This window comes from Barbus barbus (genome assembly GCF_936440315.1).
Source record: "Barbus barbus genome assembly, chromosome: 18".
Taxonomy (NCBI): domain Eukaryota; kingdom Metazoa; phylum Chordata; class Actinopteri; order Cypriniformes; family Cyprinidae; genus Barbus; species Barbus barbus.
The window spans coordinates 23,024,519-23,040,999 of NC_136746.1; the positions used below are offsets into that span (position 1 = coordinate 23,024,519).

At 38.0% G+C, this 16,481-nt stretch overlaps 1 protein-coding gene across 1 annotated transcript in view; it reads right to left on the bottom strand.

Moving 5' to 3' along the window:
- LOC306884202 (uncharacterized protein) overlaps positions 1-16,481 on the bottom strand; it is a gene marked incomplete at its 5' end in the record, with an annotated part of 109,524 nt that overhangs the window by 2,406 nt on the left and 90,637 nt on the right. Inside the window, 16 exons of the mRNA XM_079439921.1 lie at positions 2,147-2,196; positions 2,385-2,432; positions 2,538-2,729; positions 2,875-3,003; positions 3,473-3,673; positions 5,116-5,315; positions 5,389-5,512; positions 5,604-5,734; positions 6,117-6,185; positions 6,789-7,086; positions 7,179-7,373; positions 7,455-7,592; positions 10,051-10,233; positions 11,055-11,205; positions 11,302-11,489; positions 11,835-11,997. Of these exons, the coding sequence (XP_079296047.1) occupies positions 2,147-2,196; positions 2,385-2,432; positions 2,538-2,729; positions 2,875-3,003; positions 3,473-3,673; positions 5,116-5,315; positions 5,389-5,512; positions 5,604-5,734; positions 6,117-6,185; positions 6,789-7,086; positions 7,179-7,373; positions 7,455-7,592; positions 10,051-10,233; positions 11,055-11,205; positions 11,302-11,489; positions 11,835-11,997 (2,460 nt within the window). The remainder of the gene's footprint in view (positions 1-2,146; positions 2,197-2,384; positions 2,433-2,537; positions 2,730-2,874; positions 3,004-3,472; positions 3,674-5,115; positions 5,316-5,388; positions 5,513-5,603; positions 5,735-6,116; positions 6,186-6,788; positions 7,087-7,178; positions 7,374-7,454; positions 7,593-10,050; positions 10,234-11,054; positions 11,206-11,301; positions 11,490-11,834; positions 11,998-16,481) is intronic.

The window sequence follows — 16,481 nt, forward strand, 5'->3', positions numbered from 1 at the left end:
TAAAATAAAAACATAAAAAACTAAACAAATTAGAGACCGAATATCTCAGAAATTTAATAACAGACAAACTGTAGTTAATTAAAAGCTTGTCCAAAGAGGTGTGTCTTTAGGTGTCTTTTAAAAGAGTCTACAGATCCCATTGTTCTAAGTGTTAGAGGGAGAGAGTTCCAGAGCCTTGGAGCCGCAGCACAAAAAGAACGATCACCTTTTGTCTTAAGACGTGTTCTAGGAATAGATAGAAGGTTCAGGTCAGAAGACCTTAAAGACCAACCAGGAGAATGTGCATATAATAGTATAATGTCTTATAATAATTAAAACTATAATTTACACAATACGTTATCATTGCGTACGGTTTTATAATGTACTACAATACTGAGGTGCAGATAATTGCCACTATTTGCAATAAATAGCCTAGCATAAATAGCAGAGAATGTTGCTATTTTAACAGTGTAAATAGAATCCATCACTATTTGCATTTAGTGTAAATAGTATCTATTGCTAAGAAAATATGCTATTTGCACTTATTAGTATATATAGAATCTAATTGATATTTACACCCAGTGCTCACTGATAGCCGCTGCCCTAACTTTATTTTGTTTTGATTTTCCCTTCTGGGATTTGACCTGGATTTCCCCCCTTGGGGTTAAAGTGCAATCAGAAACAACAAGCCAAAAAGACAGTGAAAATGTAACATAAACTAACGTAACATAACATAAAATGTAACGTAGGCCTAACATAAGACATAAAATTATGTGACGCCCTTTGGCCTGAATCGTGAATCAGTATTCAGAAAGGCACAGAAAACAAATAACGATTGCTAACGGTTGCCTGTTACATTAAGTTCAAGTTTAGTTGTACAGCGCTTTTTACGATACAAATCGTTGCAAAGCAGCTCTACAGGAAATTAAGTTTCCACAATATATTTATATATTGCAGAACCTTAATATATTTAACTTATGGAAAAATTTGGTAATTCTGTATGTTGTCTGAGCATTGGCATCCTCTGAGCACCATGACAAACATCTAATCTTGTAAAATGTGTGGTAAGTAGGCTACTGCCGCTCCATAGTAAAAACAGAGTATGTGCGATCGCCAATCTCGAAAGTGAAACTAAAAAGCCATCGTGCATTCAAAAGCAGTTTCAATGCCATGCATAATAGCGGCTCCCTGATGCCCGCAATTATGATTACCTGTAACTGCGAGAGAAAGTATTGATATTTATCTCCTATCTTGTATTTATTGGAGTTCTGTAGTACGCGTCTTTTTTTTTTTTTTAGAAAAAACGATTTTCATTCAAATAAGTCGACATAAACTACACATTCGAGTTAATCGATAAAATCGATTTATCGCCCAACCCTACTTACAATACTTACACTACAAATCTTAAAAACTAGTGCTGTCAAAAGATTAATCGCATACAAAATAAAAGTTTTAGTTTGCATAATATGTGTGTGTTCTGTGTATATTTATTATGTGTATATATATAAATACACACACACATACAGAATATATTTTGAAAATATTTACATGTCTATATTTATATTCTTATAATTTATATTATAAATATATTTAATATATAAACAACATATTTTTCTGAAATATATACACGCATGTATACACATATATACAGTATATACATATATGTAAACAAAAACTTTTATTTTGGATGCGATTAATCGAGATTAATTGTTTGACAGCACTATTAAAAACATTATAAATTCTTTGAAAGTTCAAATAATTTATTAAAAAAAACTTTTGTAACATTAACAATGTCTTTACTATAACTTTTGATCAATTCAAAGCATCCTTGGTGATTAAAAGAATTAATATATTTTTTTTTAATCTTACTGAGACCAAACTTTTGAACCTTTAACCTAAAATGAGGGTGCTGCTTTAAAAAAAAAAAAAATCAACAGGTTTTTTATCAACTATGCATAATTCAATGTGAGTTATTTCTTAACTTTGTGGCTTGTGAAGGTCAACATAAAGTACATGTTGAATCTTTCTAGAGGTGAAAGTGGAGCAGATGTGTGAAAGTGATAGAGTGTGAAGAGAGTACTAGAAGACATCAACTTCAGCAAGGTCATACGAGGTCGCAAAATCACACGACTGAACACAGACGCATAGTAATACTATCAGTGTGTACCTGACACCTGCAGAAGATCCCTGTGTAACGGCCTGAACTCCTGCGGCTTCCTGAAGAGATCAGAAAAATGACTCAGTGTTTGTTATCACCTAGTAATCATGAAAAACACAGACTAGATATTCTTAGAAAACCCTCATTTACTGTCACTTTCAAAACTCCCCTAGAGCAGCGTTCGAAGACAAAATCTATATTAATTTCCAGTCTGAACAGGGTGTTAATGCAGAGAGTGTTTCTGTACCTGCTGTTGTGTTGATGCTGTCCTGCCCACATTTGGACCAGTTGAGTCCTGCAATAGAACATAAAGGATCAAAACATCAGTGTGTGAAAGTGAAACCCGCCTGGCCTGCAGAGAAAGCTTGTGCTTGTGTGTGTGAGACTGAATGAAACGTACCAGTCTGCTTTGCAGCGTGTTCAGGTCCTGTGCAATCTGTCTGATCAGCAGTCGTAACTTGTTGCTGATGACGTGAACCTTCTCTTTGGCCTCCAGAGTGTCTTCTCCCTGGTCCTGTAGCAGGATCTGTGAGGAGATCTCCTGCAGGCAGTGCACCTCTCTCTCTCGAGACTGTAAGTCCTGTTGAACAGCCTGTTATGCACAGACAACAACCCATATGATAAGATATGGAGAAATTTTGTCCCACAATTAATGGTTTTTTTTTTTTTTTCATCCAGTTTTTGTAGGGGCGTTATTAGATATTGCACACTAACAGCACACAAGCACACTGTTCTACCTTGAGTGTGTCTCGATGCTCTTGCAGGATGTTGAGGTCTATGTTTTGGTCATGGATGTTGACCATGTAGCGCTGGCTTTCTGCTTTAGCTAACCACAGCAGCAGAGAGTGAAGAGTCTCGTGAAACTCCTGTGAAAAAGAAAATGGAATAAACAGATGAGTCTGTGTTCTCACAGGTCTTTGTTACATGGTGATTGTGTGTTTGGTTTAGGCTTCTTTTCAATATCTTTACAAAAGCCCTAAAGGAAGTTACAGGAAGAAATAGCACATAATTTGCCCACCCAAGCAGGCTTTTTTTAAATTAAAAGATACTTACATTTTAATTACATTTGATAGAACTCTGTCACGGTATGCTGTAGCTTTAAGAACAACGTGTACCCAGCAGTTTTTTTCAAAAAGCAACTACAAAAAAACTTTATGGTTTTATGGTTTTGTATCCTGAGATAAAATCTCACCAACACAAAAAGTAACAGGTGCAAACATGTGAAGGTGCAGAGACATGAGCTTACTAAACGCAAAACAAAAAACACTCATGGTACTTTGCTGTATTGTCTGAACTCTAGGATCAGTGTCACTTTTCGAGCTTGTTTTTCCTCACCTGACACTCCATGAGTGCTCGATGCAGTCGATGTTCCCAACTGTCCAGGGCCGCACAGGCCTGTGCCCATTTCTGATTGGCTGACTGCAGATTCTCACGCAATTCGTGTAGTTCGGCGCTGTCTCCGTGCTGGAAGCCCCGCCCACTGAGATTAACACCAATCATGACTGATTTGTAGCTGTTAAAAGTCCTCTGCATGTCCTTATGAAAGAACAAAATGACAAAATGAATCTATACGGTATACGCCTAAATAATACACACTACCATTCAAATGTTTGCTCACCAAAGCTGCATTTATTTGACTAAAAACAAATTATTACAATAAAAAAAATCTATTTTTTAGTGCTGGGCAACGATTAATCTTGATTAATCACATCCAAAATAAAAGTTTTTGTTTATATAATATATGTGTGTGTACTGTGTATATTTATTATGTATATATATATATATAAATACACACACATGAATGTATATATTTTGAAAATATTTACATGTATTAACATGCATAATTTATATTATATATAAATATATTTAATATATAAACATAACATATTTTTCTTAAATATATACATGCATGAGTTAGTATTTGTATTTATATATACATAATAAATATACACATTAAAATATACACATTACACATATATTATGTACACTAAAACCTTTATTTTGGATGTGATTAATCGCGATTAATCGTTGCCCAGCACTACTCTTTTTTTATTTTAATATATTTTACAAATGTAATTTATTTTGGTGATGTCAAAGCTGAATTTACAACAGCCATTACTCCAGTATTCAGTGTCACATGATCCTTCAGAAATCATTCTAATATGTTGATTTGATGTTTGAAAACAAAAATTATATTCATATTATTACAAATATTGGAAACAGTTACACTGCTTAATATTTTTGTGGATACCATGATACATTTTTTCAGGACTCTTTGCTGAACAGAAAGTTCAAAAGAGCAACATTTATTTGAAAAATAAATCATTATAAAAGTATATACAGTGCTGTTCAAAAATTTGTGAAAAGTAAGATTTGTAATGTTGTTTACAGAAGTCTATTCATCTCACTAAGGCTGCATTTATTTGATCAAATATGCAGAAAAAAATTTATTACAATTTAAATGAACTGTCTTCTATTTTAATACACTTTAAAAAATGATTTATTCCTGTGATGCAAAGCTGAATTTTCATAATCATTACTCCAGTCTTCAGTGTAACATGATCCTAATCTAATATGCTGATTTATCAATGTTGGAAACAGTTGTGTTGCTTAATATTTTTTGGAAGCTGCGATATTTTTTTTATTTATTCCTGTGATCAAGTTTGCATTACAGGAATAAATTATATTTTACAATATATTCACATAGAAAACAAAGAAATTTAAAATTGCAATAATATTTCACAATATTGCTGTTTTTTTTCTGTATTTTTGATCAAATAATTGCAGCCTCGATGAGCAGAAGAAACTTCTTTTAAAAACATTAAAAATAGTACTGATCCCAAACTTTTGAACAGCAGTGTATATTTAAAATATACACATATAAATTATGAATAAAAATGCACTCTCTCAAGTGCATTGTTTTATTAACTTTGTTTGTGTCCAATTCTTTCGCTCTCTAAATGTCTCGAAGTAAATACCTTTAGTTTGTGGATATTGCTCTCCATGTCTCTGATGGTGATTTTTGGCTCTAGAGTTTGAAGCTTCTCTAGCTCAGGCATCACAGCGTCCAGCCATGCCATGATATAAGTGAGGTCAGAGTTGAGTTTGTGCCACTGCTGAAGATCCTGTGGCACGCTGCACGACTGCACATGAAGGAGCTCCCATCTCTCGATCACACCTGAGGCCACAGATATCACTGAAACTCAACTCATGTATGAAAAATTCTGTAAAAGTATTACAAATAGCAATACCTGACTTATCAGCTGCAGAAAGCACCGTCAAACCATGATCGACCAGTTGCTCTTCCTCGCTCAGAATCAGTTTCACTCGTTTTATACTGTCTATACTGCCAACGCACTCAGACATGAGTTTATCCTGGAGAGAGAGGAAATACAACACAAAATGTGTTTATATGAGTGCGCCAATGTTAATGTGTGCTTAGTGAGTGTGATGAATGAGGACTCACATAGGCCTGTGGGTGGTACTGAGCGCTGGTGTCAGTGGGTGAAGATGTGAGACTGCGTATGATCTCTCTGTTCGCTCGCTTCCTGTCTGGCGCATCAGGAGAGTGCCACGCCTCCACCATTGACCTTCCTCCTAAGCGAGAGATATTTTAACTCCTAATATCACTTAAAACAAGCATGCAGAAAGTCATCACTCAGTTGCACAACATGCTACCGAAAACAAAAAAAAATAAAGATGCAATTGGTTGCAAAACTGACGTGCATTATTAAAAACATCTGTTTGAACGTACTGCAACACATGCAGGAGAAGATTCTTGGCAAACAAAAAAACAAGCATCATGGGATTTCAAAAACATGGGGAGCTGCTTGAGAGAGGAAGTTGTTAAGCAGTCGGGCAGTGAGCACAAAGCATAAAATGTCTATTATATTTAGAGATGAATGAAGGAAACGTATGCTAAAGCACGCATGTAATGTGCCGTGACTGTACTGACAGCATGCAGCAGGCTGATGCCTACCGGACACAGCCTTCAGAGCTTTAGATGTAGCTTTAATAAATGACTGAGAGCTCTCAGTGACTTCTACATCTGCAACAGAAGAGCGGCAGACAGACAGTGATCTAGACACAGATAACAGACAGAGTAATCTAGACTAATAGAGAGTGATATAACAGACAGAGAGATCTAGATACAATATCAAAGAGCGACAGATAACAGGAAGATGTACAGAAGATACGCTACTAGAGCAGTGATTAACATTGAATGATCTAATTCATCATATGGATCCTTATTGGGGTACATTTTACAGCAACGAAAAATGCAAAAACAACATGCTTTCTCAACAAAATGCTATTGGTTTCTTCATATATTGCATCAGTGTAACATATGCTACTTGCCATGCTTAATCATTATTTATTTAATTTTTTTCAAAGTTTACAATAAACAAAAATTATTGGAGTTTTTCATGAAAGTACTATTTCAGTTATTCTATACTTAAAAATTGCACATTTATTGTAATTCAGTGTGTCATTTTCCATTTCTTTGTAATTGTTTGTTAAATTTACCTGCAAACTGAGTGAACATTGTTTCTACACTTTTTTTTTTGCTGGCTGCATGGTGTGCATTTTTTAAAACTATATCGCCCATTTCTTAGTTGTAGGTGGTTGTACAGTAAATAACATAGTTGACTACCTGATAGGGCGCTGTAGAATGTCAACTCCTCGTCATCCTCTGGAGATGACGATCCACCCACATCTACGGTATGGTCCCACTCCAGTGGGATCGAATCTACACTGACGGGGGTCTCACGACCTGAGCGCTCCAGAGCAGGTGGTATCAGCTGAGACACGGCCTGGCGTACTGTCAGAGAAACATCAGAACTCATCGCAGCCTCCTCTTCCTCCCTTTCTCTCTCCCAGACCCCACTGAAATCAGCCGAGTCCTCTGGATCTGTGTCTCTGTCTGAGAACTCTCGGTCCTCCTCACGCACCTACGAGAAGAAAAAAGTGGGAAGTGTTAAAGTCAGTACTCAGTCATGAGGGTATTGTTCAGAGTTTGTGAGATGAGTTTTTTCAAACTGACTGGGCGTCTGCTGATAAGACGGTGGTGGAATCGGTAGACTCTGCCAAACACTTCCTGGCAGTATGAGTGCAGCTCCTCTAGTTCATCTTCAATGAGTATGGCGTCCAGCGGAGCACTCTTCTGGATCAGGTTCTCTCCAAATACAATCAAAGCATCGATTTTATTTGTGTTTAGAGTGATCTCCTGCTGAAACGCCTGCAGGAAGTCAAATCACAAATAATTTTTCATTCTGATTGTGTAACCAGACTTTTATGCATAAAATCAGATTGTACTGACGTTTAGTTGATGCATCTTTTCATGGATATCGCTCTCTGAAAAATGCTCCACATTGGTGAGCTGAAGGTCCATTTCAGTCAGCCAGACCAGAATCCCCTCCCGTGTTCCTTCAAAGTCTTCACGTTGAGATGTGAAGTGCTGCACAGAGAGGAAGCATTTAGAGTTCAGAAACATTTTAGAACGTTGAGGTTTGCCCAAAAAAGGTACACTTTAGATTAGATTAGATTAGATTAGATTAGATTCAACTTTATTGTCATTTATGCAGAGTACAAGTACAGAGCTAATGAAATGCAGTTAGCATCTAACCAGAAGTGCAAGAATATAGTGTTTTATATACATATAAGTGCAGAGTAAGTGAAGATATGATTTACAGAATATACAGTGGAATTGCTATATACAGTATTGAGCAGAGTATATACAGAATATAAAATAGGAATGCAATGTAGGGATTGTATGTACATTATGAACAGAGCAATGTAGATTATATAGATTACAGATTATATATACACATTATGAACAGCAGAAACGTGAGAACAGTGGTAATAAATAAATACAGCTGGATGAGTGTGCAAAGTATTGATAGAACAATGTATTCTATGCAAAATAGCAGTAGTGCAATATTTTATAGAAATAGTTTACTGTGCTTGTACAGTAACAACTTTAAACAGTTTATAGTGTAATGACTTGAACGATGTGCAGTCTGTGCAAAATATGAGTAGTGCAAATGCATGTGTTTAAAGTACTGTGACCAGTGCAGTAATAAGCAGGTGCAGGTTAGATTGGTGGTGTGGCGTTCAGAAGTGTCACAGCTTCGGGGAAGAAGCTCTTCCTGAGCCTACTGGTGCGAGAGCGTAGGCACCTGTAACGCCTGCCGGATGGAAGGAGGGTGAAAAGTCCATGGTTAGGGTGAGAGGCATCCTTGATGATGTTTCTTGCCCTGCCCAGACAGCGCTTATAATAAATGTTCTCAATGGAAGTTAACTGGGTGCCGGTGATCCGTTGAGCAGTTTTCACCACCCGCTGGAGTGCTTTGCGGTCAGATGCGGAGCAATTGCTGTACCATACTGAGATGCAGTTCGTGAGTATGCTCTCAATGGTACAGCGGTAGAATTCCACAAGGATCCTGGGATTCAGGTGAACTTTCTTAAGGCTCCTTAAGAAGTAAAGGCGCTGCTGTGCCTTTTTGACCAGAGTAGAGGTGTTATGGGACCAGGTAAGGTCATCAGAGATGTGGATGCCAAGGAACTTGAAACTCGACACACGCTCCACTTCAGCTCCGTTGATGTAGATGGGTGTGTGTGCATGACTCCTAGTCCGCCTGAAGTCCACAATGATCTCCTTTGTCTTCTGGGTGTTTAGCTGTAGATTGTTGGTGGCACACCACACAGCCAGGTGCTGCACCTCATCCCTGTAGGCTGATTCATCGTCATCCTTGATCAGACCTACCACCGTGGTGTCATCTGCAAATTTGATTATGGTGTTGGAGCCATAAACAGGAACACAGTCATGGGTGAAGAGGGAGTACAGGAGAGGGCTCAGTACGCAGCCCTGTGGCACGCCGGTGTTCAGGGTGATGATGGAGGAGGAGAGGTTATCTAACTTGACGGACTGAGGTCTGTTAGTCAGAAAATCTAGAATCCAATTACAGATGGGTGTGCTGATTCCAAGCTGGCTGAGTTTGGAGATCAGCTTGGAGGGGATTACTGTATTAAATGCAGAACTGAAGTCCATGAACAGCATTCTCACATGTGTGTTTTGACTGTCCAGGTGGGTGAGGGCAGAGTGAAGCGCTGTTGAGATGGCGTCCTCTGTTGACCTATTGTGGCGATAGGCAAATTGGAATGGGTCCAGTGTAGCAGGGAGACAGGATTTTAGGTGGGATGCAACCAGTTTCTCAAAACACTTGGCAATGATGGGGGTGAGTGCAACAGGACGGAAGTCGTTAGGGACCGAGGCAGTGGAAATTTGTTATCATGGAAACGAAGAACTGAAGACCAGAGATGCAATTAATTTTAACATTTTCACAGGTTTTTAGGTTTATTAGGTGCCATTTCCAATGTATAATAAAAAGTACTGTTCACTGTCATATTTTTCATGTTTTAAAATAAGTCTCTTATGCTCACAAAGGCTGACTGTATTTGATTAAAAACACAATAAAAACAGTAATGTTGTGAAATATTATTACAATTTAAAAGAACTATTTTCTATTTTAATCTATTCAAATGTATTTCTGTGATGATAAAGCCAAACTTTCAGTCTTCAGTGTCACATGATCCTTCAGAAATCATTGTAATATGCTGTAATTTGCTGCTTAAGAAACATTTCTTATTGATATAAACATTTGTGCTGCTTGAAATTTTAATTTAAACTTTCATACATATTTTCAGGATTATTTAATAAATAGAAAGTTAAAAAACACCATTTATTTGACATAGAAATCTTTTGTAACATTACAAATGTTGTATTGTCACTTTTGATCAATTTATTGTCTCCTGACTGACTAAAAGAATAATAATAATAAACACACACACACATATATATATACTGTATATATGACTTTAATTTACGAAAAAAAAATCGATGACTCAAATCTGACCTTTAACCTGCGGAGCACAGCAGCCACTCTCTTCTGTAACGCATCCCAGCGCTGGTTTCCCTCGTGCACCATCAACTTCAGCTTACTGGCACCGTCTGTCCGGTTCTCTCGTGCCAGACGTCGGTATTGTTTGTTCACCAGCTCCAGCTGTGTCAGGCGCTCATGGACCTGGCGTTGGAATGCCTGCATGCGCGTAAGTAAAACAGTGTTAATAGTCCAACAGATTACGTCTAGACTATCACAAATTTGAATAGGTTGCCGACCCCTGCACTACACCTTTAAAAACAGGTTGTATATTGCCATTTATAGTTTCCATGAAGAACCTTCAACATCCATGGAACTTTTCCATTTCACAAAAGGTTCTTTAGATTATTAAAATGTTCTTTACACTAAGAAAGACAGTTCTTTAAAGAACTGAAATGTTCTTTGGGGAACCAAAAATCGTTCTTTGGCGTCACAGCGAATACCCTCTTAAAGGGACATTCACCCAAAAATGAAAATGTGATGTTATTTGCTTACCCAGCACGTTGACGCATCACACACCGGATGTTGTGAACGTGCTCAGAACAGTTGGACATTGAGGAGGATCAGAGGTAAAAAAAATATATATAAATACTGTTCAGTTTCTTGCATAGACCGATTGTTTCGTGTTTTAAGACCTCAATGTATCGTTACGAGCCGCAGGGTTTAATTTGGTTTTGTCTGTGTATGTTTTTTTGACTCTCAATGCCGTGGGTCCCATTGACTGCCATTACATGACTGACAGACTGCAACGGTTTGAGTTAAAAATCTTTGTTTGTGTTCTACTGAAGAAACAAAGTCACCTACATCTTGGATGTACTGGGGGTAAGCAGATAAACATAAAATTTTCATTTTTGGGTGAACTATCCCTTTAAGAGTGTATTTCAGTATTAATTTTAATCTGTATGAGAGTTCTGGTGCATTACTCAGATGATGAACAGGGTACTATGAGTGGGAAAAAAAATCCTTATACAGATTCAGACCTCAAACTTTTTGAGTTCCTCTTTAGCACAGGTGTACAGTACATCTTTTGTGGCAGGGTTGGCTGCTGTACGTTCTGCCGTGTTCAGCCACTCTTCAAAGCGCGAATAGTCATCCAGGAACTTGCACCACAGACGCCATGTCTCCTCAATCCTGCAGGGGACAGTATAGAGCACAGTGGTCAGAGGAAAGAAAACAAATGAGTGACATTATGCAACCAAATATGCTGATTTGGGTGTTTGTATTGACCTCATTCTCCTCTCCATAGACATGGCACATATGTTCCTCCAGCGGCGGTCCAGGCTGAGCGTGGTCTGCTGAATGGAGTCGTTCTCTCCATCACTACCACAAGCGTCCGCATCATGCAGCAGAACGTCACACAGGGTCAAAACAGACGCTACACCCTCTGTGTGCTGTTCAATGTCTCTCTGCAAGTCCTAGGGGAGAACAACAATATCACACTCTAACACGGTCACACCAAGGACAGGAACTATAATGATAACAATAAAGTTTTAATAATTGTTCCTATTCTATAAGAGGAGGAAAGTCCACATCATAGCTATAATCATAACGACACAGAGGAGCAATATTTAAAGGATAATTTCAAAATCCATCCTGCTTTAAGAGCTTGAGCATTCTTGGTGTGAATAGGCCTTAAGACTAATGTAGGCCTATACCAAAAAACCATCAGTCGGAAGAAAGATGACATTGCAAAGACATCAAAGTAATGCAAAAGGTTACATCAATGTCATTTTGATATATACTGTATATGCACCGATTACCTGATGCTCTACTAGTTTGCGCTGTATCTCATCACTGTGGCAGACGCTGTAGATGATGGGTTTGGCTAGTTCACCCTCAACACGGGAAAGCCAGGTACGGAGATTACTCATGTTCTTATCCAGCTGCTGCACTGCCACCAGCGTCTCCTTCAGCTTCCTCACTCTGAAATACAATCAGTCAGTCTTTCAATACCTTATTGTTTTTGCTGGTGTTCAATAGAACAGAGGAGACAGGAAGCAGTAAGAGGGGAGACAGGAACAGAATTGGGAAAAGACCTTAAGCTGGGACTCAAACTCTTTTTGTATCACAACTTTTGTGCATTACATTGTGTGTATCGCTTAACAGTAGTTAAGAGTTTGATTGGTTGGACATTTGCTTTCCTGTAAAACAGTAGTCAGTCACAGTCATCATTTCTACTATAGAGTCTGTCCACTTTTTTTGTGTCCTTTTTCACATTAATTTTCCCCATAGGAGTTTTAAAAACGTCAATTTCTGTAGTTTAAAAATTATTTTTGTAAAAACAAAGAAGTTAATATGATAGACGGTTTGTCTGTCTTTAGAGGTTAAGTTATTGCTCTGGCGTAATTCCCCTGGAGACAATGAATGGGATTTTTACTTTAGAAACCTAGAAGATATGGATATAGAAATGGATTCTTGCAATGAGTTTTGTTCTGTGTGGTGCCTGAGGAACAGTTCACATAAAAAGCAAACATTCCTTGACCTAGTGTCATTCCTATAGCTAGCCTGCCAGCTGAGGTTTACAAAGACACAATGCAGGACAAAAGGCTTTTTATTAGGTTTGAGTGTGCAGTGACCCACGTCCGGTCCGTCTGTCGCAATTTATTCATCCCAGACCAGAAAACTCAGTATTAGGACTATCTGAGCATGTAGACGGCTTTCACACCACTCTAAGAGTGACGTCATGTGACTAAGAGGATGGGGGCATTCCTTCAAAGTCATGTGACATTTCCAATGGAGGTCCGACCAAAACAAACTGGAGTGCTGATGTGGAAGAAGTGACATCACACAACAACTCAACTGCACGTGACAGCAATCCATTGAAGCGTTTGGTGTTCATATCAGAGGGTTTATTGATTCTTACTGTGTCAAACATAAGCACTATTTGCATTTATCACATGCAAAATGAAGGGAAAACACTTTAATAAAATAACAAATGCATGCAGTCACTCAAAATATTTGGTGCAATGAAAAAAGGCAATGAGACAAGATGTCCTTGCTGTATCACATCAATATAAACATAAAAGCCTCAAAAGATGACAAGATTTAGAAACATATACTATATAAATAGTGTTAGCTATTCATGATTCTGTATGCATGATGCATGATTCCAGATGCATGCATCTTGCATTTTCTTTGAAGCCTGATTTTGGTGCATATCTGTTTAGAATTGAGAACATGCACCATCTGCACATCACCAGCATGCACGTCCTCCCTAGAAACAAGTGTTTCCATGCAAAGCAGAATCTGATCAGTCCTGCACTGAAGCTAGTGTTAGCCACAGAACACACACTGACAAAAGCACTGCCCATCCCCCTCTCACAAAACATGCATGCTTACACGAAAGCCCTATGTGTGTGCAATTAGCAAACACTTACTCGCAGACTGGTGAGGCTCCATGGCTCTCTCGTGTTAGTGTTAGCATGTCTGTCTTAATGGCTGTGGCTGATCTCACACAAGCTCCTCTCACAGACTGTGGACTGCTGTATACATTACCCCCACCCTCCTGTCCCTCTCTCATATTCAACCCCCCTCTTTCTCCCTCTCACTGAATGGTCAAGAGATGTGAGATGGTGAGGATACTCCATGTTCCCATCACTTTCTTCAACTGCATTACAAATAGGCTACAGCCAGTAGTTTTAAATATTTAGGAACATTTATAGACTGTCATATCACAGACAGCAATTTTGGCATGAGCAAGTATATTTTAGAGATGTGTTACAGGAATCTTGTGGAGAATGTTATGCATTTTATTATGACAATCTGATACATATATCAAATCTGAATATTAAATGTAAAGCAAAATTGTCTTGAGTTAATGTAGCAAGCTTGATTGCAGACAGCTTTGGGGGTAACAAATTACAAGTAATGCGAGTTACGTACTAGTAAAGTAACGCGTTAAATTTACAAGAAAATATCTGACTTACTTTTCCAAATAAGTAATGCAAGTAACTTTGTTTTCAAATTTATTCACTGACACCTCTCCTGTACCCATGTTGAAAGAAATTGGGAGTGAAAAGCAAAGGCAGAGGCACTTCCTTTAGCCTGAGGCTTATTCATTTAACTTTTGGTTCGAAAGGGCCTTTATAGTTGCCAAAAATATAACTTTTGGGGTTTTTGTTATTAAAAATAAACAATTAAGTCCATCCCAGGTGACAAAAAGAAATGCAAAAGTAACGTAAAGCATTACTTTCCATAAAAAGTAACCAAGTAACACAATTTTAATGACTTTTTTATGCAATATTGTAATGCATAACTTCCCCTACCACTGCCTAACACTGATTGTAGGTAACACACAAAGGCAACCAAATCATATTTATGTATCAAAACTTCCAAAGTTAAACAAAAATAATTAATCTCATCCCTTATCCCTTACATTCTCAATTTCAGTAGTTTAATTTTAGTTTAGTTTGTTTGTTGTATGTGGCATTATGGATGTACAGGGCGAGCCTGAATGTGCAAAACTAGCATGCGGCAAACAGGTAGTAGCAAGTTAGACAGTATCATCTTTCACATATGAGATTCTTGCCTAACCACAGTTAAGAAAACAGTGTAAAAATACATCAAAAGAATATGTATATGTTTGTCTTTGTGTGAGTCCATAAAAGTTCAAACAGGGACTTCTGCATGTGTTGTAGTCCTCTGTGGTCTGAGATTATGTTCCATGGGCCAAAGATAATTAAAATCCAAACCTATCCTGAATAGATTATTAATCCCAGAAGAACTCTATGCCATTTCTCTAAGCAACAGGTGAGGGAACTTCACTAATGAATCACTAACTTCACTTTAAGGCAACTTAAAAGAACACATAGAAACAACACATAGCTACACTAGCAACCACCTAGCAGCAACATGCTAAAACAATTCCAAGAAGTAAAGTGTGGAATGTTGGACACTTCACACACTCAACAGATTTCCTTACATAGTAGAAAGACAGAGGCTGTCAGAATCTGATGCTGGATGACAAAATAACAAAATTCATACACTATAGACAATGCAGGGTATAAGTGTGTAGCATATAATGCATAATTTGGGACATGTCTTGCATCTTCCAACATGTTTTGCACAGACAAGTACCAGGTTAATTTGTAATAACTGATTCAGGTTCAAACTTCTCTGACATGCTTAATATCAAACGCTTCAGCTAAATGAGTTAAATAAAGATAAATCTGGGCTACAGGGAACCACGTTGGTGGGCCTCACATAGGCAGAGCTGCTTGTCAAAATCTTTCAGTCTTTAGAAGAGAGTACTTCACGGGTGTTGGGAAGATTCAGAGCACACTTCAGCTCTCTGAATGGTTTAATTCAATTGTCCCACTTCACGGTTAGTCAGTATTTGATATCCATTCAGGATGATAGTCATGGTGGATAAAGACTGTTAAAACGTGGAATCTTATTTGTGAGGGCACACAAAAAAATACACCCGCACAAAGAATGCTGCCATACACCTTAAAATAAGCTTATGGCCATAGAAACACTTCCAGCTACAGGTGTCTAAACTTCTGAGTGGAAACTGGAAAACAAATTTGCTCATACAAACACTTTGGTTAACATCCCACAAAAGAGTCCTTAAAAAAGTGAGTAGAGAGTTTTAATGAACTTTCCTGAATAGGAATCTTCAAGATCGCTTGAGTGTGTTCAGCAGGGGTGTTTTCAACATAACACCTGTCCCATGTTGGTCATTTGTCCAGCAATAGTGAGCAGGGTTTTGTATGACACCAAGGGTTCAATAATACAATGGCTGCCATCACTCAGCAAATAGCAGAAGAGCAGAAGGACAGAGTTTTGATGCTGATTGGCCGAGAGACACAATAAGTGTAGACAGAAGACTTAGGGGACGGCGAGTGGACACAAAGGCCTGTGCTAGCAGACAGCAGCTGCCGTGTGTGCAGATGCTGTGAGTGTGAACTCTGCTGTGATTTTAGCTGACAAAAGAGTCGGACGTGTCTGTGTCAACTTCTGTAATCCTGCTTAGAGACTTGTCTCAAACGCACACTCCCATTTGCAAGTTTGTGTGAGTGAAACACATAAATACAGTGCCCTCCAGAAGTATTGGAACAGTAAAGACAAAATTGCTCTGTTGGCTGTGGAGTTAAGACATTTACAAATATGATAAAAAAATTAATATGAGACAAAACTACAGAATGTCACATTTTATTATTGGGTGATTCAACACAGATGTTTTACCAGCTAAGAAGTTCAGCACTTTTAGAGTTTCATCCCTCTATCTGATGTGAGCATAAGTATTGGAGCAGTTGCCTCACAGGTCTTTCTAAGTGATCAGCTGTGTCCTGTTGCATTAATTCTTCAGATATTAAAAACAGGGAATGTGTCGTATCAGTTATATCCATTACTTCTGTATTCTGAATCTTGCATTCGATGATGACACACACAAACCAGGATGAAGA